The sequence below is a fragment of the Bombus terrestris genome, chromosome 14, assembly GCF_910591885.1.
Source record: "Bombus terrestris chromosome 14, iyBomTerr1.2, whole genome shotgun sequence".
NCBI classification, from domain to species: Eukaryota; Metazoa; Arthropoda; class Insecta; order Hymenoptera; family Apidae; genus Bombus; species Bombus terrestris.
Window position 1 is genome coordinate 4,799,174 of NC_063282.1, and position 24,284 is coordinate 4,823,457.

At 37.8% G+C, this 24,284-nt stretch overlaps 1 protein-coding gene across 2 annotated transcripts in view; it reads right to left on the bottom strand.

Moving 5' to 3' along the window:
- Positions 1 to 22,845, bottom strand: part of LOC100642385 (fl(2)d-associated complex component) — a 49,936-nt gene extending 27,091 nt beyond the window's left edge. Inside the window, exons 1-3 of one of the 2 annotated variants that reach the window (XM_003400533.4) lie at positions 22,500 to 22,845; positions 15,007 to 15,136; positions 14,621 to 14,867 (exon numbers count right to left, since the gene is read on the bottom strand). In XM_003400533.4, coding sequence (XP_003400581.1) covers positions 14,621 to 14,857 — 237 coding nt within the window. In that variant the 5' untranslated portion in view covers positions 14,858 to 14,867; positions 15,007 to 15,136; positions 22,500 to 22,845. The remainder of the gene's footprint in view (positions 1 to 14,620; positions 14,868 to 15,006; positions 15,137 to 22,499) is intronic. The other variant, XM_012316136.3, reaches the window with a different exon arrangement.
- Positions 22,846 to 24,284: the final 1,439 nt, after the last annotated feature.

A 24,284-nucleotide genomic window follows, 5' to 3' on the forward strand; every position in this document is an offset into this window, starting at 1 on the left:
CCTTTACCAGAACGCACAGAGCGTGGATACTTTCCAATGATCCAGGCATCCACGCGAGACAATGCTTTTCTTAGTTTTTCAGCAGCAACGTTTTCCGCGTCGGTTTCGTGTGGAGAATGGGTGCAGTCATTTCCAAGCACGAAAGAAATCGAACCAGCTTGAATTGCATCGTGCTATCAGCCTAGTTTCTCCCTTCCTGATAATTAAAAATTAACGAGAACCTCTTACAACGCTTATTGTTAACGATTCTTTCAACCTCTCCTTTATCTCAAGGACGACTGAATTTTCCGATCAGAATTTTTGGTATCCCGAGAGCGAAAACAGAAGTTTCGAAAAGCTGCCACTCTAAAATCCAAATGTTTACCCGCGAGTGCATCGAATCAGCTAGTATCTGGTATTTTCGAACGAATCCAGAGTTCGAGTGGTCTGAAGTGCTCTCGAAAAGTCGATGGAAGCGCATAGTAGAGACTTTCCTAAGGTGGTTACGTAACGGTGGTGGTCTAAAACGATTATCCAAATACCGGTCGAAATTTGTTAACGATTTAGCTGAGCTACGAATAGAAGAAAATGGACCAAAGAAAAAAGAGTCCAAGCAAACTCGAGGAGCGTGTCTTGAGAAGTAGTCGAGGGTGTACTTAGATGAATCGTAGACGTAGCTCACAATAGAGTGCAATTCCGAGGAATCGATGAAATGATTTATGTAAAGTGGTGAACTGTGTTTGTCCGACTCCTCTTCCTCAGACTACCTCGACCGAATTATCTGCAATACAGTGAATGACACTTTTTCAAGCGAAGTATTGTTATTTTTGACGAGTGGATACCAAAGAGAAGAATCAATTTTTTAAGCTCAGAAATGGGTATTATATGTATGTGTAAAATTGTTCAAAAGTATTCTATATATTATCTACATATTATTTTAAAACCGAAGAAATCTGAAGTTCCATCATTTTCTGCGTGCCATCTTTGTTTTTCTTCGGCCTGTTTTTAAATATTTAGTCATTATTTCGTCGTGAATTATTTGAGCAGTCAATTGTCCTTTATATTACTCATTACATCGATAAACCTTCACATTCGAACATTAATTATATAACTAATACAGCTCGGTATTTAACGAGACCATTTTTAATGTCAATTATACGTTTAAAGTAACTATTTACTTGTCTTGCTTTCTAATTTTATCAATATGATATAATCTGATTGTATCAATTATTATTAATTTTGAAAAGTTTCGTGTAATACATTTAAAGTATTCGAATACTCTTGTGAATCACAGTAGATAGGATATCAAAATGAATTTACCAAATCTTGTACTTAATTGTAATATATCGCATCTACGTTTATCAATAGATGATTCAAGTTTCGCTCTTATTCATTAATTCTCCACTAGTTGTACACTTTGGGAAAATTCACGTAAGCGCTGCTACTATGAATCGATCAAAATGTCCGTATACTTATAAGCGCTGAGTGTACCTGCACGCGAAATCTTGCAATCTGTACTGTCGGTCAGTCAACCCGGCATGTACGTTAAAAAATTCACCACTGACAGGTCGATAACGATCGACGACCTATGGCCAGGGTTATAGATGACCCTAGTCTTGAAAGACCACCGGTTGTAAAGACCGGACACGAACGTGCAGCGTATCGTCCACGTTCGACCACATTTCTCTCCGCTGTCATGGAAATCCCACGAGTGTCGTGACCAGCTGTGTTCTCGTCACCTTCTGTAGAAAACGAAGCCGAGTTTCGCGCGAGAAACCGATTATCCCTGTTGTTATGGACGCTAATGGCTCTTTAATTAAAGTTTCGCTGACGGCGATCATTCAAAGTCTGATCGAAGACGTTCGAATTATCGGAAGAAACTCCACTTTTTCGCCGTAAGCTAGTCCGTTCTTTCCCTGACGTTCCAATTAAGTGAACTTAAAAATTCTTCCACGAGATTCAACTATAAAAGGAACTTAAGCCCAAGTGTTGGAAAGTATGCTCCAGACTGTAAGTAGCGGAATACTTATGGAAACTTAAGCGAACTTGAAAATTCATTAAGAAATTATTCAAACATTTAAGAATTATTATCTCGTCCGAAACGGTATTATTTCATTTGAATCGTTGATCTTGCTCGAGCACAAAATTCTGATCTGTTGATCGTCTCTTTATTATTTTAACATTCGAATTCCGTGTGAAGAAAGTAGGAAATCTCAGTATTGGTAAATGGAAGTGTAGAGTCGATGTTGGTTTTAGAGTCGAAATTTCATTTCCTGCAGCAGATTTCCAGAAGCGCGAAAAGCACAGGTTATTTATGTGGCGACTCAATAAGTGAAACGACAAGAGAATATCTAGGAGCCGGGGAAATTCTCTGTGGTTTTAAGACACGTTTCACTTCCACCTCGAATATCCCCCAGAGAGTCTAATGTTGTACCCGTTAAATCTATGCTTAGCTTTCTGACTGAGCGAATTGAAATTTATTTCGAGACTAATTTCCGAGAAGCTCAAAATACCAGCGGTCGCATATTTCTCCTTACATAGAAATTTGTTACTAGGATCGATAAGGTGAGATTGGGTTTGCTAAATGTTAAGTGAGGTACAAAATTACTATTCAAAAATATGTTCCTTCTTTGCGAAGATCTGTGATGTATGATCGATACATAATAGCTATCTAGAAAAAAAAATGAAACATCAAATACATGGAAATGACATAATGATAAGGACTTGGAAGAACACCGATTATCTTGATTTTATAAATAACAAATTCATGACGTATTTCATTGTAGAGGAAAGTTTATGAATTTTTTAATTTTATATATATATATATCGAGTTCAATTTCCATCGTACATTAATATAATACAATATTAATGCCTGATATATTCTAACGAAATCGCTGACTATGTTCATCACAGCGAGCAGGTTTCCCAGAATAAAACGAAGTGAAATCCAATAAGTGGAGTTTTAAATATAATATATATTGATGATAGTAATATCATTACAGGGATTCAAATTCACCCTACATACGCTATTCTTGGCAAAATATCAACGAATCCAATAATTATATAATTATTAAGTAATAAAATATGCACATATATATTGGATAATAAAATAAAAAATATTCACGATAACAAAAAGCTTGCATCGATGCATCGATGAAAAGTATCCGGAAATTTCTCAGCAAATTGATTCCAATGAGACATCATAACGTTATTGGGTTTACTATCGCTGTCAGTGACAGTGTTGAAATCGATGGAATGGAATGAAGTCTAGTTGGCGCAGTCTCGGCTGCATTCAAATCACAGCGGTGTATCGAGGCTTCGATCCAGCATCGATGAAGGTGCATTGTCCCCCGCGGAAATAGAAAACGAAACACGAAATGTCTGGAACCTCTCTCCAGAGCAGAGACAGGACGCCTATCTGAACTCGCTCAGTATCGATTTCCACCTTTGTTCCTTTGTTCTTGGCGGCTCAGATTATGAACACGTCAGTACGATACCAGTCGATGCGTTATTCCGCCCCCGCTGCATTACTTTCCGTCTGTACACGATTGTGTTCCTGGAACAGCTCGTGTGTCCAAGGGGTTGTCTACCCCTTCGGCCACCCTCTCTTTACTCAGCGTTTCCTGGCGTGTTGCACGCCACGTGAAATCTAATTTTTTAACGGAACTGGAAGTGAATCATGTTTCTACGATATGAGTTATGTACTTTCGGAGCTGAGAATTTTACCCTTCTAGACAGCTTTCGCATGGAAATACCAATATACTGTGTGAGGTACGTATATGTCAGAAATTTTTGATAGCTGAGTGCTTGGATGAAACATTTAAAACTGCAACTGTATGAAATTGCATTCAACTTTATGGAATTCTATGGAAATACGAACAGAGTTTGTGAGATATGTGTACGTTATTCTATTAATTCTATATAGCTGTATACGATATATATATATATACGTCTTGGACGAATTATACAGAATTGCATAGAACTGTATGGAATTCCATAGAAATTTTTGGAATTGTATGGACAATTCTTACAATTCTAAGATAAATGGAATAGAGTGTTTCTCAGTCTTCTTATCAGAAGCCTTGACCCTCGACGGTGTCATAAATTAAACCCTCCCCTGTACCGCGTCGTGGGCTAGTGGAAATCAATGATTTTGCGAACATTTCGTCGGTTAGAATACTCACTAACTCTTAGCAGCAGAACGTTAAAAGGTATGCTGCGTGTTTTTTAGCTTCTTAAATAAATCTCACTGACTTCTACGAACTCTGTGCTTTATTCCATTGGGACTTTTTTACATGAATAACAATGGTACAATTTCACTCTGCTGGAAGATTAATGTGTGACCATGTCGAGTATGTTCTGGTGACGTCACGTGATTATTTCCGCGAAGGAAAAACTTACGCAGCCGGCAGTGACGCTCGAGGCAGTAACGCCTCATTAACGCTTTCCATAAATGACGTGATCCTTCGTCACGTGCCACCACTTGTTTCCACATCCCTTGTGTCACGCTTCATCCTCCGCTTTTTCAGTCTCCTCATCCGGTTGCTCTCATAATTTTGTATGTCATTCCGTGTGACTTCGCCCGACTCGCACACGTGAGATAAAGATTTCTTTGCTTCTTTTTCCATGAAATTTTTCCATGAAATTGATCACAGATTTCTCGTCCTTAAATCGAAGGGAAAGAAACTGAGAAATCTTGTTGCTTCGTGTATTCCTCCATGGTCCATTTAATGTATCTTCTGAAACGAAACAGCAGCCTAACGTTCAGGAAATGTAACAAGTCTCTGGAGATTGCTACCGGTTGGAGACCGGTCTATAAACGTTCATCTTCGCCAGAATAGGTTGTCATGCTCCGCTATCAGCGTAAAGACGCTTGTAACAGTAAACAGTTCGCTCTAAATTTGTAGGCGAAGAGGTACTTTACAGTGTAATAGGTAGTGTAATACAGACTGGCTGTTACTCATTGAACATAAAACAAGATAAGTAACGCTACATTTAACAAAGTTGTTCACCGTGAAATTTATGCAGAACTAATGTCGGTAGTTTGTTATTTTCCATACAATTCTGATTTTCATTCCCCAGCAGCAGGGATGTTATGCTCAATATCAGTATCGATCCCTAAGGTTTTCTATCTTTTAGTTGCTTTAATATTCACATCGTCTGCATAAGAACTATATTTAAAAAAACATCATCTTCTAAATCAATAGCATCGTTGCCTGCACAATTAAATAAAGTATCTACATAAAATTCACCATCTTTTCATTTTTAATATTTTTTTTTTTTTTTTGCAACACCTAAAGTACACGGTATTTCCTTATTCTTTTATCGTATATTAAATGGTGTCTCGTGATATACAAACTTGTATACTCTGTGCAAACTTCAAGATTGCATCTCAATATGTTGTGGCTTAGGCGACTCCAATAACCCTACCTTACTATAATCTTAATTATAGATACGACGATTATGGTATTACCATATTCCACCACGAAGACAAATTACGCCACAGTCTGCTTATACATAGAGCCTCATTAAGCTTGAAGGCAGACTGAAATATCATGACTATTCTATTTCTGCCGTGTGCTGTAGTTCGTCCAGAAATCTCGCCTCCCAGTAATTAAACTCTTCGTTTCAATTGCACCGGGCTTGCCAGCTTCGATCTTTTTCCACGCTATTTCTGTCCCCTTTCTGATTCTCCGAAAAGCGTCGAACTCATGAAATCGAGATGAATTTCCGATTTGAAAAGCTTCGTTCAACGGAACGCGATTTTCTAAAGCCTCGTTATTTTCGAGGTTAGGTTAATTTTAATTGGTCTCCAATGTACCGGTTTTACGGCAAGTTTGAGAAAATTGTAGCGCTCGGAATAATCATAATTTTTTTTTTCTCATCCCTTCACCCTATTCCAAACCCATTTTGTCTCGCAGTTCCATTCTACCGACCGTTTTCCTTCCATTACGGTGAATTATACGTGGTACAGTTTCATTCATCCTTGAAGATGCAACCAGACAATAGCTGCGAATCCACTCACGCGTTGCAATTTCGCAGGAAGTTCCTCGGCGGCCATTAACGACAACAGGGAGAGTTGCATCGTCACGGAAGCACCGAATTATATCTTCCAGCTTGAACGAATCTCCATTAGACAACATTTTATCGTGTCGATTCACCGATTTTATCCGAAACTCTCAGCGAGCTCCAAGAGTTGGAAATTTTAAGAAACTCGGCATCCTTTCTCTCTTACTTTTAACTTGGAAATTCTTTTTTACTAGCTGCGAAATAATATGGAATAAAATATGACAATACGTCGAAAGACATTACGATCCGGTGATTGCGAAATTTAATTTAAACTCGATTCGATCTAAAACTTTTAAGGCGCTTTGAAAATTTTAAAGACCACCATGAATTATTTTTGCTTTTAGTTTCAAAGGTTTTTCACAACTACTTCATTGCAAAATAGCACAAAATAAATTCAACGTATATATAAGAAAATATTAAGACTCATAGATTGTGTAATCTCATATAAAACCTTCGGTACGTTTTAAAAATTCGTTTGCTTCTATCTCGCGTCAGAAAATGTTGCAAAACTATCTAGCCGAAAAATAACGTCGAATGAAAATCTATCTGAGATCCAAAGAGTACAAAAAAGTGAATTTAACTGATTAGATAAACATCGAAATTATACAGAGTAGTTTCAGTTAGTGATCGAATTGCATCCCAAGCTTTAGTCGGAGATTAAGTTATGTTCGGTGAAATTTTACGATTTCAATTCGATATCCGTCGATGTATCGCAGCGTGTCTATTCCAAAAATTTCAACGAAGATATTCGAAGCAGGTTCTAAACTCTGACGAAATTGGAACTGGAAAATCCTCTGGAGTTAGATAACAGAAATTCTAAACCGAAATGCTCGGTTACACAAGTAGCGTGGGACTATTTGTCGCGAGATCCGAAACGAAGAACGCTTTCAAACTCGTAATCCGATTTCGTGGGCGTTTTAAACGTCCCATGATTACCCTCCATCCACGTGAAAGCTAACAAACTTTCCTCTTCTTTCCCTAGGGTAAATTTCTCGTTCAAAAATACTCCGTAACACGTATCGAAGAAAGATATTAGAAAAGTTTTCAAGTTTTCGTGCTTCAATATAATATTCATCGTTATTTATGGTTGTTTTTCAACTATCTGACGATACATCTAGCTCCACTCATTTTTGCTGCTGAATTTTTAAATTTCTGTTATCGAACATACTCTGCCAGTGAATATTTAAATATTGGAAAATTTGTAAAAGATATTTTTTAGAGTTGCCAGAGAAACGCGATAAATTAAGAATCATACGTGTCGACCTCCCTTGACTTGTATTTCATCGAAGTAGCTTGTATGAATTTCGTGGAAAATTCTGCGAAATAATAGTCAGATACTTAAATAAATTTAACCTTCGTTGCGAATGTGGAAATTCAACTGACGCGAGTGTTGCTTTAATGGAATATAAAGGAAAATACGTGCATGCAGGTGGATAATGTCATTTTGACGATCATTACGAACCACTCTTATCGTTCTAAACGCAGCACAGAAACACGAAGATAAATGGCGAACATCCTTTACAACAACGTCGTTAATTTTTAAGATTACTCCAACGTCCAAGTGCACGGTTGAGAGGCTCTTGTTTGAGAGCTAGGTCCAGTGGTAATTAGGCCTGTGGAATATTCAACTACCGAACTATCAATTTATTTCGCTTCATTGGAAATTCCTATTAATCGTTGGATTTAATTATTTATTTAAAAACGCTCAAATAATAAAGATAAACTGGCGGACATAAGTATTAAGCACGCAACGCAAAACATATTTGATGTACATTCAAGCAAATTTTATTTAATATTTAATCTTGGATTTAATATTTTATTTCATATTTAATCTTGAATTTAATATTTAATCTTGGATTTAATATTTTATTTCATATTTCATGTTATAAGACAAATGTGATATGGGGGAAATAATAGGTTCACGATAAAATAATTAGAAAAATAAAAAAGAGCAGTGGGAAGTATTTTTACGTACCGAATATAATATTTTATACAGACATGGCAGGTATCTAAAACGTATGCTCAACAATAATACCAAAACACGTGTTTTGATGCATCGTAGATTAAAGAAGTTTTACATACAGGTTGAGAAATAGAAAGAATGACTATAATGGATGACGATACGTCCCAAGGTAATTCTTAAGGAGAATACTGGGTTGCTACATGCTACATATAGCTTTTGTGGCACCATTGAGAGCTATCGGCAAATAGGATTCCATTATACATAAATGAAACTACACATACTACTTAGAGAATAGTAATTAACCCATACTCTTCCAAAGAAGAACGCATTACAGTTTGCGCTATTACATTATTGTGCACGTTGCAAAACTTCTTATTTTAAAATATTAATCAACGCATTGATTCTTGCTATTTTCTTCTTTTCACACTCCCATACAAACACTCGTACGCTCAACGATAAATCGAGTTAGGAGAAATTTCGGGATGCGAAAACGCAGAGATTGCATGTAATACGCGAAAACATATTAAATATTCAAGGTATAATAATTATAATATTCAGTGGACGAAATAAATTTCTGCTTGAATTCCACTTCTTGAATTATATACATAGAGCTACAAATTTATGTAAATGTCCCCAGCCATTTAATTAATTGTAAATGGAAAGAAACTACCCACGTTTCATGAATAATTGTACAAGATAAAAAAAATACACATGCAATACGGAAGAAAAAGGAATGGATCAGCTAGAATGCGCTTGGTATTCGAGAGAGCTGGGTTGAACGTGGCGTGAACACATGCGATATTCAACGAGTACCGAGAAAATGCAGCCGGGGATATTCATCCCGGGACGTTCGAGCAACAGTTTTTCTTGCGAGCAACCCCACTGGAGCGTATTCAAGTCTGCCTGGAATCCAATAAAAGGAGCGAGGCCGATCTTCGCCGGTCATCGCTTTAAAACAATAGCACGAGACAGGAGAAAAATGCAATGGAGAATGTTCAAGATACTCTCCACGATGGAGCATGTTCTCTTGCACGATCGATATTTCCTTTGCCTTTTTATTTTACGATGAAAATACTCGTCTAACTGTTTCGTTTAATTAAAGACTTTTCTTGTTGCCTGTCAAAAAAGAAAAAAAAACAAAGAGTTAAAATACCTTAACGTTGATCGATTATAGAGATAATCGCCGAAACCTGTGTTCTGGAAAGTGAACAAGCCTCGTAATCTAACGGAAGCAGAAAGCTGCATCGATCGGCATTTCTAAGGTCTGCGCATTATGGGGGTTCATGCGGTCGGTCTAATGGTATTATCAACCCTTAAAGCTGGACTGCTTTCAGGTCATTGGCCAGTCGGCTGCATTCTTTCCACTTTTTCTCTCCCTCCTTATCTTCCTTCCTTTTTTCTCTCTTTGTTCTTCGTCCGCTCTCCTTAATTAACTTGGTTTCATTCGAGGAAATTAACACGAAAGCGCTCTAAAAATGGCACGACCCACACATGCACAGGATATACACTACCGTTCGGTTCATTGTCACAAAGGGAGAGTTCATTGGCGCCACCCGTGCGTTACGTCGCCAGCTTCGGATAAGGTCACAATAGAGACCCTCTTGAACTGCAATTTTCGACAAGATGTAACTTCAACGCTAAGAATATTGCGAGGTTAGTTATTCACACGAAGTTACAGGGATTCTGTGTGTGTATTCTGTGTAATCGAGCAGCAGGTTAAGATTAAGAAAATTCCTAAGTTACGGAAAATTTTATCCAATGAGATGAAGGAGTATAACGTAGGACCTAGTCACGCAACAAGAAGTATAGTTTTTTTAGGAAAATTAATTGGATGTGCTTATCTGAACCCTTCAAGTATTGAATTATGTCGGTGGAATATTTTTATCGCCGGTTTTCTTTTAGATATTTAACAGCCGATAACAATTATTCTAAACATAAATATTTCTTACATATTCGTAATTCGTTATTTTCGCTCAATCAAATAGCTATTTTGTTTTCTTTTCTTTTATTTTCTTTACATAGAACGTACGTAGAATGTTTTCAACGCGACATAGAAAGTTAAAAATACCAGTAGACAGATGATACCGTGTAGTAGTAGTAGTAATTCACCACTGCATATGGTGCATCGATTCAATTATTTAAGTAGCGCGACTGGTACAACTGTTGCATTTTAATTTCTATGTATTTCGACGAAATGCAACTCCAATAATAGTCGCACTCTAATAATAGTGAATTTATTAAACGCGTTACTGGAATGAATGTTAGTAGTTTCTAACGCTGGAATAAGGCTAAAGCAATTACGAAGTATTACTTTACTGAAAAAAAAAGAAGAAAAAGAAGAGAAGAAACTGGTTCATTAATAAAATGACCAATCGAAATGGAAAGTGGCAAGAAAAATTTGCAAATACATAATTGGCCGACTGTTAATGGGAAGGAAACCCGTTATTTTCCTTTTTTCACGTAGCAAAGGTATTCCGGCAGGTCAGACGAACGACGTTAAGGTTCACGTACACCAGGTGATCGCGATCTTAACGCGGAGTTGGCGTGCACCTTATCTGGCACAATGTCTAGCTGCCAGTTGAGTTACGAAGTCCTTCGAACCAGCAAGAAGGACTTGACTTTCCAGCAACTTTTACCTGGTCACTTCCACGTGCTACTGTCAAGGTTGAGGTTTCAGGATCAAGTCTCGTGGCTTCGAGGTCCAAAAGCTATGTCGACTCTTGCTTAAAACGTCTTCAAAACTAAAAACTTTATCTTTATAAATGGCTATAAATGCTTGTTTATTATCAGAATTTACCAATATATCGCGAGAGCCTTCATACCCTCTTATTACTGGAATTTGTTAATTACATGAAAATGTGATCCATTAAGAACGGAAACATTACTTGTCCTAAGAATCCAAGGAAGATGTAGGGAAAGAGACAGCCAATCGCTATGAAAATTATTTTTATATATCCATTTCGTAAAGCGAGGTAAACTTCCATCAAAAAACTGTATTTTAGCATTAAGTTATGTCATTTGTTCCTCACTAGTCACATTACAATGATGATTCAGACGACAATGTGATTGAAAAAGATATCATTCGTCGTTTATATGGTTTCTATGCAGTGATCTATAAAGAAATTTATTACACAAAAATTCGCTACCCCTGAAACCCATTTAAATTCTCTTTAAGACATTTCTCTCTAGAACTGAGCCATTTAAGATTCTAATCTTAAGTGATTTATCCTGAACTATCTACACGTCCCAATCCGATTAAAAGTAGGAAAAATGTTTGAAGTTTTCGCTGGTCCTAATTCGATAATGAGAGACTGTAAATTCTATTCGACGATCGGACAATTCACGTGGCGAAATGATCAATGCCAGGGTTTCTACACATGCAAGGTCAAGACCCATTCTTCGATCACTACACACACACACACACAGGCATCGGTTTCGAGCGTTTACTCGCACGCGAGCGCGTTTGGAATATTTCAAAAATTACAAAAGCAGACCTGCACTAGCAACAGTGCCGATAATCTAACGATTTGTTGCAGTCATTAATGATCCCGAGGTTGGTTATTAAGGTCGCAGCAGGCTGGATATCGCGATAAGCTCGAAAAATTCCAAGGCTCTCCCAGTCGTCGTTTACCGACACGCGAGTTCCAGCAACGGGTCCACGACCAATTCGATTTTCCACTGGAACTTTCGTGACTGAAGGGTCTGATTAACCCTTTGAGTGCGGATACATTTTCATAAATTACTCCCTTGAAACGCAGAGAAAGAAGAAATAACGAAGATACAGTAGCTCGTGAAAGTATCCGAGCAATTATAGAGGTCTTTTATGAATATATTATCTGTGCTGTACGAAACGTTTTGAAATTTTGTTAACGTTACAACGAGACACAATTATCACGATTAGATCGATAAAGTTAGAAACAAATATGAAAATGTCACGATATTTTCTAATTCTTTCGTTATTACATATTACAGACAAATAAGTTCCTCATAATCAGACCGCGAATTTCTATGCATTTTTATATCTTTATAATCAAAAAGATGATATCTAAGTAGAAATTTGTTTCACCCATGTTCGTTACAACACTCTGCTTGGAATACTTTACAATATCCTTGCATAGTATATATGAATTTTGTACTTTTTGCGCTTTTACATTTTCCATTAATGCACGAAAATCCGCATTCTTCTCACTGCGTACAACAAGCTTCGCTATTCCCTGCAAAAGGTTGAACATTGAATTTTGAGATGTATAAACTTGTCTCGAATAACCCTATCTTACCGTGTTCCCTTTTCTACCAGCTGAATAGTCCGCATAATATTCACGAATCGAACATTCGAACCGATAGGAATATTCCTATCATATCCTTGTTTCCAGTCACCGACAGGAGGAATCGAGACAGGCAGTAAATCAGAGTGGTGACGGTGGCTAAATGGATTCGAGAAATTCCAGTTAGGTGGGACAGAAATGTTGGCCATAGTAACCGAACCAAATATCCAGGCTATCCGACCAGTCGCCGATCCAGAGGCCGTGAATATTGCTGCTTGGCATCCATCCTGACAGGGACACTTTTTCCATTTTCATTTTCCACGTACCATGCCAAAACTGCGACTGACCTACTCAACTTTGCTGGATAGAGGCAATTTCCCAAGGTGACCTTACGATAATTATCTCCGGATGCAGAAACTTCAGTTCGCCTATTAAGAGTCGGACAAATTGCCTTCATAAAACGCTATTGGGCGTAAGTTCAAGAGTACACAAGATAATATCGTCGGTTCTTTAAAGGAAGAGAAGAAATCGAATCTCTGATGTACGATCGGAGCGTGATACAAATCAGAGTCTTAAGTTGGGAGATTAAGTACGCTGGGTATGCTGAAATCGATATTTGTTCAGCGTGTGCGACTATCGTGGCCTGTTTTTCGCGATTAAAACGATTCAAAGAGAAAAAGCAAGTCTGATTAATTATTGGCATTTAGCCTGGTGATAGATTGCCAGTTTTGTTCCGAGTACCCAATTTAGTGCGATGCTTCAAAATCTTCCAAACAGCTTACGTTATTTCAGAACGACCTGTGTGTTACGGAGTTTGTAGCCAAAATCGTCTTGCTTTGGACTCGACATAGATGAATTTAATGCAATGCTTGTAAATCCTAAAAATACGTTAAAAGACAAAGTACACAGAAGAAAGTAAAAAGGCTATGTGTTGGGATATAAAATTGAAGGCAGGTCTGTGAGCAAAACAGGACATTCAATACGGCTGGAAATATACAGTAATAAATGGCTTTAGCCTTTCGGAGGTGTTACAGAGGCTTTCGAGTGAGGGATGATCGCGTTAACCTCGGGTAATTGAACCCTCCTTCCCTTTCCCTTGCTTTCCCATAGTAAAGGCTGTCTCATCCTTTCGAGTCTACTTTCTCGGATATCGTGTGTTTAGATACGCCTCTTCCCAGCTGTCGTCCCTAGGTAATCATCGCGTGAATGTTTTGAAAGCTTCTTAACAACGATGCAACACGATTATACGAAAGGGCACAGGTTCATTGAAAGAAGAGAATCGACGATACTCTGGATATTTAGGGGAGGCGTTCTCTTCACTTGCCGAAACTCGATGAAAATATAATGAACATTGGACGAAGCTGCGCTATTTCGAACGAAGAAATCAAGTCGTCCTTTCTTTATGCAGACGACAGAACCGTGAAAAAGCCACAACAGGTGGAATCAGAAAGTCGCATAAAAAGATTATTAAGCGGAATGGGAGATATTCTATGAATTCTCTGATTTTTAGTGTAGTTTACTGTAGCGATAATATTCTTTGTATGTGTATCTAAATGTACAGATGATTTAGGTGATATTTTTATGAATACTCTCTACGTAGAAATAAATCCTTCTGTTTTAAAAGATTCTTAAAATACGCACATTAAATACTTGTTCAAAAAGTAGGCACAATTAAGCGACAATTTGCACGACAATCGCAGACTTGGTGATAGTAAATGAAATTTACGAATTTTACGAATTACAAGCTATTCGAGGATCTTATTTGACGTAAGATTATAAGAAGCCATAGTCATCTACGTACTTGTAACTTATCAATTCATAAAATATCATTAGTTGATACATTATTTAAAGGATCCCTACATTCATTTATATATCATTACAAAACCTTTCCTTCCAGTAAATGATTCAAGACTTTTGTACAATGCTGTACACTTTCGTAGAGAGCTTCTTCTGAAAGAATTTCAAATATCGGATTGCATCGTCAGTTGGTAATTTATTGTACAAAAGATCTCTCGAGTATCTTTACATTCATTCGTAACAACGAAATATTTCCTTTTAATAAATGGTCCAAGACTTTCGTAGGTACAGTACCATACACCTACAAAGGGGGTTTCTTTCGCAAGAATCTTAAATATTTGATCGCATTGTCAGTTGATAATTTATTGTACAAAAGAGTCCTCGAGTATTTCTACATTCATTCGTAATAACGATATCTTCCTTTTTAATCAATGGTCCAAGACTTTTGTATTGTACAGTACTCTACATTTTCATATTAAATTCATCTTTCATTTAAATTCGCTAAATATTGGACAGGAACACTAATATTAAAATCCAAATTACTTACGATCTTATGATGAAGATGCTGAAGCTCCCTTTCGGTGACCCGCCTTCGAGACAATTCGCGTTGTTCCCTTCTATATTGGCTGTACTTGTAGAAGAGATACATGCCAGGAAGCGCGAGAACAACCAGGGGTTTCATCAGGCTGGCTCTTCCGCTTCCTCCGCGAACACGAGGCTCTGGAGGTTCGTCAAGGTCCTCCAGTTGGCCAGCATCCTCGGCCAAAGCTGGCACCACCGGCATGATTGATTATCTAAAACAGAGAAATTCGAAAATTAGTATGGTTGTTACATATTGTTAAAATCGATATTCACAAGACAAGAAGAAAAATGGAATCGAGTGAATGAATAAAAAAAAAAAAAAAAAAATTAGATTCATCGTTATACTTAAACCTGCTACGTTCTTTCGATCATCTTCGATCTAATTATATTTTCCTAACGTTAGAAAATATCTTCACAAAATTGGTATGCATGATGCCTGGTTTTAATTTCATGTTGAAACATTACAAATTCTCTGTTTTTGCTGAAATGAAAGCAAAATTGAAATATAAAAATTATTAAAAATATAAAATTGAAATTAAAAATATAAGAAAGCGCTATAAATTTATATCTAATAAGAGCAATGAATAAGTATAATATACATCACACAATAAACAATTGTTAAGGGATATGGTAAAAAGATTAGTCTACTACAAAAATTACTAAAATTCACAGTGTATCGATTTTGAATTTTCTTTTATCCATCACTGTATTCGACGATCTCATAATGATTGCTTTCTCTATATCGATTGCTCCTTAGGAAAATTAATCCAGCCATTCATGATTATTCACACCACTGGAAAATAACTCCTTCGAGTGTTCTAATTGTTCGCAACTATGTACACGCATTGCGTCTTGTATAGTGAAACACGCGTCAAAGGGAAATCGTTTCGGCGCTGATTAATTAATGACATCGCATCCGATTATTACCGTGTCGGACAATAGGTTGTACCGGCGTATTGTACTTCATCGAGGATATTGAAACGACGCGGCTACCATTTCAATTGGCCGGAATGCAGTTGACAAGAGAAACGCAGCTCTCCGAGTCTCATAATGGATCATTTGTTCGAAACGCTTAATTAGTCGCAACACTGACTCTTCAACGTTAAAAAACTTCTACATGCTCGTACATTCGGTGGCTGGCGAAAGTGTACGAACACTCCTAGAAGCTTTATATGTATATATTATAAAAAACATTTTGAAATTTATTGGCACTGTAATGGCACACGGCTATCGTAATTATATTGTGAATAAACTGAGAATGCACGTGGAAAATACAAGATATTTATTGCAAGCATAGACTTTGCAAAGACCATCAATGTATTTGAACAGTCCATTATTCGTTGTTAATAAGTAGATCGCAGATTTGTACATATTTTTGTAAAATTTGAAGATGTAAAAATATACAGAATGAACTAATATGTAAAAATATATGCAAAGTAGAATACTTGTTACGATATTTGGTAGATAGACAAATTTTCTACCTAAATTTCACTTACTTATTTATCTTCGTGAAAATATGAATTTCCATAAATGTCTGCAGTTTATTAACAAGGCGAACAAGAAAACGATGTATAGTGAAACCATTTGTAGTACCAGTTGTATATTTAAGATTACTACTCAATTTTTCACTGAGTGTATACTTGCAATAAATGTTTTATATTATAACTTCTGTACACATTTTCGGAATGGTTTCGAACGTTACTGTTCATAGTCACGATAGTCGTGTCTCATTTACACTGGTCACGACATTTAATGCACATAATATATCGAGAAAAATATTCTGTAGTAAATATTTGAATATTTTCGTTAGCCACTGTAGTCTATCAGTCTTTAAAAGAAAGAATTCACTGAATGCTGTGTGCAGATCTCGGGAATGATTCTTTATAGAGTGATCGGAATTTTTATATGTTTCGCGAAGAATTTCAATGTACTGATAAAAGTTCAGCAGGCGAGCTGGAAGAGTTCTAGGTCAGCGGGAGATGACTATTGGGTATTGGTTTTCCATCAAATCGTTTTTTACAATCCCACGTCCCTTGTCATCTGTATTTCTTCCCCCGTTTCCCGATATTTATAATCCTCGTTAATGTCTTCCTGAAATACGTGGAATGGAACAGTTCTCTGTTGCAAGTGATTAGAGTAAAAAAAAATAAAAAAGCAAGGGAAGATATGCCAATGCCCTATCTTCTGCTCCGTGATGCTTTGGTTATTGGAAAAATTGAAAGGAAAAAGAATTCGAAGCCTTTCATTAGAATCACCATATGTGCTTTTCAGAAGTCATTGATCAACTCCATTTTGCAGGATGCTCACAATTTCATTAGTCAGATCCATAATTAATATTCAACGCTTCAGGAAGCAGAGTACTAGTTTCTATGAATTTGTTTATTACACGCAGAAATATATATGTGTGTGTATACAATATGTATAAATAACGCTTATGTACATGTGTATAAATAATCGCGAATTTCGAGGTACATTTTGAAAAATCATGCTGGTAATTGTAATTTTCCCTAACATTATCAGTTCAGCGTCGAAAGTGATCGTCGTCGAAAGAAAGTGATCAGCGTCGCTTCTCAGCATCTCATATGTAACCTCTTATGACAATCGACGTTTCATTGATCCCACGTATTGATTATTTTGGTGGTTCGAAAAAATTTGTCTATCAGCTGGACAATGTTCTGACGGATTTCCGTGACTTCAATGAAATTTCGTACTGTGCTAGCCGGTCGTTCACCGACTATATTTAATTCAGCCGTCTACTTGCCGTGCTATTCTTAACCAGCTGCTCTAGAAATACGCGAGCTGTTACGTCACCCGTGGCTAGGTCGTGTACCCTTGCATCGTTGCAATTTGCACCCGAGATGCTGCTATCGTCTCTATCAGTGGCGTTAGGATAATAGTAGTCTTCGTGGTATCTTGAGATCTTGAATTAAAACATCGAGTAATGCTACTATCCATTGATTTAGTAACAATGATGATAGCATGTAAAATTCTATATTGTTTTAATGGAGCTTGGAACTAAGGTGAGATATAGTACTTTATCTAACTTGAAGATTCTGAGTCACTTGAATCTTCCTAGATTTCTATTAATTTGTACATCGAAGTGGTTGAATAAATATAGAAGAAAAAATATGAAGCTACGTTGCTTCATTATAATCTTTGTGATTTATTTATCAATTATTTACGTAAGAGTAAGAAGATTAGATGATGCAGCATCTCCAGTGATTGATGAACTTTGTAATATAAAGGTCTTACAGCGTTTCCTATTTTTAATAAAACTTTGGTATTCAATGTACATACATTAGGAACTTTAAATTGCATTTGAGTTTTAAAAATATTAATTGCCATATTTTGTCATGTTACTGTCATATATCTAAATACCAATTCCTGATGTCTCTGTGACATACACAACTTCTTCTAACTGTGAAGCTAGTATAGGTAATAGCTGTCTGGAGACTTTTGAGTGGGTGTTTCTTATTAAGATACAGAATCACAAATATGAAGTACCCAATTAATTTATAGAAAAAAAGACATCTTTTGGATGATTAAAACAAATTGTATGAATCAGATTACGTTTATGGAAGAATGGGTGACAGCAAATATTTCAAGGGAAACCTCCATTCTCGAGTTCGATTTTTCTGCCATTGTCAAGGTGTCCAGGGCTGATATATGCTATCAATTACCTTCTAGTCGATTACTTGAAGAGAACGACGTTCATCCTTTGTGGTCAACCAGTGGTTACTAGTGGGTCACTTTCTCAAAAATTGTTCCTGGCAACTATCTGATTGCTGTATATCTCAGGAGTGTTGTAGCACTACTCTTCCAGATTCTGCTATCATGGATAATGATCATCAAGGTGGTTGGGGACTAACGAAATGGGGAAACTAATTTATCACCCGAGTTCTTGCTATACGCTTTGCCATGATGAAACTGCGACTTGGAAAAATTTCCGCATTCCTTGAAACAATTCTACCAGGATGAGGATTCTCGAATATAGAGAAAAAGTTCTAGCATCGATGGAACTTTTAAACTTGAGAAGAAAGAGAGATTGAAGAAACGAAAAGGATGCAAGAGTACTGAGACAAATTACAATGGAAAAAAGAAAGGAAGGAGGTTAGAACAATCAAAAAGAATTTTCCAGTAACTAAAAAGATAGTAGAGACACCAAGCAGGAAATACTAGAAAAAGAAAGTGTAAAAATGAGGCGTAAAAGGAATCCTAGTGATAGAAATAACAATGCGAAAACATTAGGAAGAAATTTCATCGATTAAAAAAAGCAGCGCAGAAACTTTAAAAAAAATAGCTGCAAACATAAAAACAAAACAAGAACGTTAGAGAAGGAATTCTACGGCTAGAAAAAAAAGAGAGAAGTGAGACGTAAAAATCTAAAAAGGAACTCCATTTACACAAAATAGTGCAAGGACGTTGAAGAAAGAATTCTAACAGCAAAAAAGAAAGGAGCATCAGGAGGAAATGAAGAAGGATTTCCAACCATGAAAAAAAATAATGCAGCGCCATCAGAAAGGAATCCAGCTATGAAAAAAGTAGATCAAAGGCAGAAAAAAGGAGTCGTAATCGTAGAAAGCCAAGTTAGGAATACCAATAATTCCTTATGTTCTAATTTTAGAGTAAGTTACTGGACCACACAAAATTCAAATCTCATAAGATTTCTGTCAATTTGCTTACGTCCCGAACATGAAAAATTTACGGTGGTCTCATTTACGATTTCGATTAGATCGTGGATGTAGCTTATACAGATTCATACTATTACTAACATAGCCAAATTTGTAAAGTCTAAAGGTTAGTTACATATTTACTAATTAGCGAGATTTGTTTCTAACGATTTAATAATATATGTCATAATGAATCACATTGTCCTATCAATAATTATAGAAAACTGATTACATTCATGTTTCACGAATAAATCTAAAAAATAATGGGTCATTTGACCAATGGGAACAGAAATCTACTAATCTAACTTAACCTATTTACACTTCATTTTCTCTGTGTTTCGCAAATACTCATTTTCGTGTTTGTGGACTATGGAACAATTCCAAATCGAACAAGGCTCGCTAAAAAAGGACGCGGTCTTCCTAACCGTAGTAAAGATAATAGCGTGTAAAGTGTATACGCGAAACTCGATACCGTTCTCTCGAGATAAGAAAACGTATCAAATAGAACGCGCGTTGTTCTACTAGCAATTGAACGAGCCATTAAAAAAGGTTGGTACATGGTTTGCAGTATCTCGAAAAAGGTAAAAAAAAAAACGAGTAAGAAATTCGATACGAGGCAAGGCGTTTTCGACGTGTCGTGTACGTGTAACATAATCTAAGCGTGTGCTTTTGTACGTGTTATCGCTTCGAGTGGCAATACATTATCGGAAATGAGTCGATATATTGACTGACGTTGTACATCCGACACCGTAGAAACGCACGCCACCTTGGGATTCGCTGTTTTTCGAGCAAGGGCAAGTTCACGCGTTTTTTCCCAGACTCCGAAAAAAACTCCAACGAGCACGGCTGCACGGATACTGCGGCTCTACTTTTACGCCTTTTAGCCGGGAAAAAATGAAGTGATAAGTGAGAAAACGCGGCAGCGTGATATGAACAATTTGTAGTTCTTTAAAATTTGACGCAGATTTGAATGAGAAAAGAGGATGAAAAATAGTAAAAAAAGAAAAAAGACAGCGCTATAAGTATTAAGATCTACCATATAAAGTGTTCTACTTTATAGTATCAATTTTCTCAATCTTCTTTTTTTTTTTTTTTTAATGAACACTTCTGTTTTTGAATATACACTATTACATATCATTTTAAAGCGGAGAATTTTCTCTTCCACATACATATGTATAACTTTAATATTTTTTAATTAAAGTCATCCTTTTTAAAATTCAATGAAGCATGAATTGTAAGAAATCATTGAATGTTATATACAATCTAATACACAGAAGGAAAAGCTGAGGGGAAGAAGAAAAATGTCAAGGAGCAGTCGTATCAAAAATATTCTTAGAAATTGTATGTTATTATAGCGATGATTGAAGAAATAACATTCAATACTCTATAAACATCTGAATAAATTCCTTTGGAAATTCCAAAGGGAGGGAGAAAAGAAGGAGAAAGAAGGAGAAACACAACACCATATATGCATACCAGCTCTTAATACGCGAAACATTGAATTCTCTTGCATCATTTTTCTAAATCTTCTTTCTCTTCAATAAATACCTCTGCAAATGTATCTTCAACTGTAATGTAAATGTAACTTCAACTATCTAAATTAACCGTATCTCTTTTAGAATGCAACAAAATACAATCCTTAAAAGTTAAATGTTTTATGCTATAATCTCATATATATATACACAATAAATTCCACACAAATTTCTCCAGACATTCCAAGGAAAAAGAAAAGAAAAAGGAAGGGGAGAAGGGACGCAAGGAAGAAGATATCGTCGAGAAACGGTCGAACCTCGAACCGCGCTGTTAAAAATTATTACGCTATTATCACGACGATTATCGTGCTCGATCTAATATTACACGTACATATGCGTCTCGCCTTGACATGTCGTAATGGCGGTCGCAAGAACAAGGACACCCACCGCGGCAGGATAACATCGTATCGCATAGGCTACACGGCCAAGTACACGTCCTGTGCTCTGACTTCTATTTTTATGCCACTTTTCCTCCCTCTGTTGTTCACCGTTGGCCCGACTTCGATTGTGCCGTGTGTTGCACGATTAGAATCGATCTGCCCACTCTTTTCCCTCATCCTCACGTGACTCCACGCGAAACCTGATGCCGTGACAGAGAGAAACACACACGCACACACACACACACACACAAAGGGGGGGGACGGGGGAGGGGGGTCGTTTTCTGATTTGGTCGCGAAACGTCATCGACGCCTATACGCGTTTTAGTGGAAAAACGCTTCGAATAGAACACGAATCGACCATTCATTAAGTTCCATTGTAGTATCATTAACGTTTCGAGTACGCTAGCCTAGTGTTATCGAATTGCAGCAAACGTGTAACTTTAGACAAGCTGAGAGGGGTTGGGCAGACAGAAATAACGCGCGGTTTCGTGCACAATTTTACCGTATTACGGATACAAGACTTTAATTAAACAAACGGATAAACAACTAGTCATCGTCCCGCTGCGACTGCCACATCCATTAAATTATCGAAATGTTAACGAGGATCAGAAATAAGAATTTTATTTTTACACTCGAATATCCTACTTTGCTATTTCAATTTATAGCAATATTTCGATTACTGTAGGACGTATAGTTTTGATAAACAATGATTCGAATGCCTGTGGTGCGAGCAAGATATGTACACCGTTGACATACATATATCGTTCGACATGATCGTCGCGACATTTTCAGCAAGCGGTTACCTGATTAGGCTCGACAACACGTTTCTACGAGCCCGTGCGAATTTACGAGGCGAAGTTACGAAGGCCGTTCATCGTCAAGGATAGAGCACAGCGATTCGACCGCATATGTAAACACAGCCGGCGATTGGTCGAAGGCACCAGCGATAACACATCGCAAAAAAGCCGCCAATTCGTAACAAACACTGACACAAACCCACCCCTTAACTTAACTCGAGCTTTCAATCTAACCATTGACACACGTAACGATCCCCCGTAATAAACCAATTCTCGTATGTAATTCCACCAAAAATTCACCAAACGAGATTCTACCAAACAGCTCCTATTTACACTGCCTACCTTTTCCCGATTCAATTCGACTCTCGAACATCAATCGTATGATATACATCGTGTCACAGCGAAAAAATGGGAGTATAGTATAGTATCTAAGCAACACCGTGATAACTGTCACAGAGCACTTACGTCGTGGTCGGTGGTTTCGTTCGATGGTGGATCGCGCCAGAGCCCGGTGTCCACGGGGTTAATCGGGGACGTGCGCGTGAAGGTGAATGGAAAGGCGGCGAGAAACGAGCGAAAAAAAGCACGAGAAGAGAGACGAACGCCAGCGCCGGCGACACGAGCGTTCCTCGTGCGCTCAGCTCAGCTGAAACATCGCCGAGCAGCGACTGCGAGGCTGCTTCTACCGGCGGCTGCACTGTGCGCCTGCAACGAGGCAAACCGCGCAACGGGTCTGGCTCGTGGCTGTTCGTCGCGGCCCGGCAATTTCCGCCGCAACTCGGCCCGTTCCGCCACTAGCCGGCCGACCTCGATACTTTTTGGCGGTCTTCGAGGAACTTCGACCGCCTGCGCGTACGAGCCACAGGGTTGCAACTACGCGACTCTGGTTCACGATTCTCGCCGCTGCTGTTCGAAGGCGCATCCATGCACTGCGCATCTACACAGGTTCGGTTCTACCTGTGCGAGCGTTCCTACCTTCCGAGTTTCTTTCTTGGCGTTGGCTCGGGTGCAGAGCTCTGGCTATATTCCAGGCGAGTTAAACCCGAGTAGGTTTAGGTTATTGGAGGGGGATTTGTCGGAAATTTTGACCGATCTACTAGAATTTATTTCGTAGGTTTGGAACCTGGAATAGAATAGATTTTGACGAGGATTGGTGGGAACCTTTCATTTGTGTAATACGTTCTAAGCATGGTACTGTGAGAGGGTGTTTGTTGAGAGATTTCGTTAAATCTACTGGAATCTATCGCAGGTTTATAGGGAAATATATGACCCATAATGATAAATTCTGACGATAACTGTCGCGAGGCTTTATCCTATACAAAAGATTCTAACGTAGTGCTTGAGGGTTGTTAATAAATTTTGGTAAACGTACTGGAATTTATTGTAAAAGGTGATTGATAATAAATTTTGTTAAATCTAAGCGAATTTATAACCTGTAACAAATGGTACTCTGACGATAATTAATCGAAGGGTAAATACTGAGTATCATAACGGTGCATGACAATCCATTGTAATTATGAAAATTCGTTATACTTTTTCAGACCGTAACAGCGTATCGTGACAAGAGAATGAGGTTGCGCGTTAATTAATTATGAAACTGAAGGGATGATACCCTTTATAGTTGAAATAGATAGCTAAACCCAAATTCTCAATATTTTGACATATACCATTATCATTTTTATTCCATCAATTACCCTCAACCCCTTAACTACCGAATCTATAACCCGCGTAACAAATTATGGCAATAAAGTTCTGAACCTTATTACGATGTTCATTTATGAAATTTTGCTTGAAATATTCCGCTGACTGTTACTAACCGATCAGTAAAGGATTCATCGAATCAATCATACGCGTGACTATGCAACTAGGGAGTGCGTGACGCAATGCACGTAAAAGCTAGAATCGAAGCATTTCTGTCGGCATAGTGGCCGGGTATCCACTGAGGTGGTACATGGTCCCCGTTGCTGATTCCTAGCGACGATGTTGCGCTACTGCTCTGCTGGAGAAGGATCGATAAAGGGAGGAGGGATGGAACCACCCGGGAAGAAACGACGGAATCTGCGCTCTTCCTTCCCCCAAACCCCTCGAGCACGTTGCTCACCCACAACGCATGACTGTTCGGTAGATTCGCTGATGTCGGTCTATTCTTCGGTTCTCTCTTCCACCTGGCTCCCAACCTCTTCTTGCCCCTTTTTTTCTACATCTCCTCTCCCCTTTCTCTTCCTACCTTTGGAATACCAGTTCCATCTA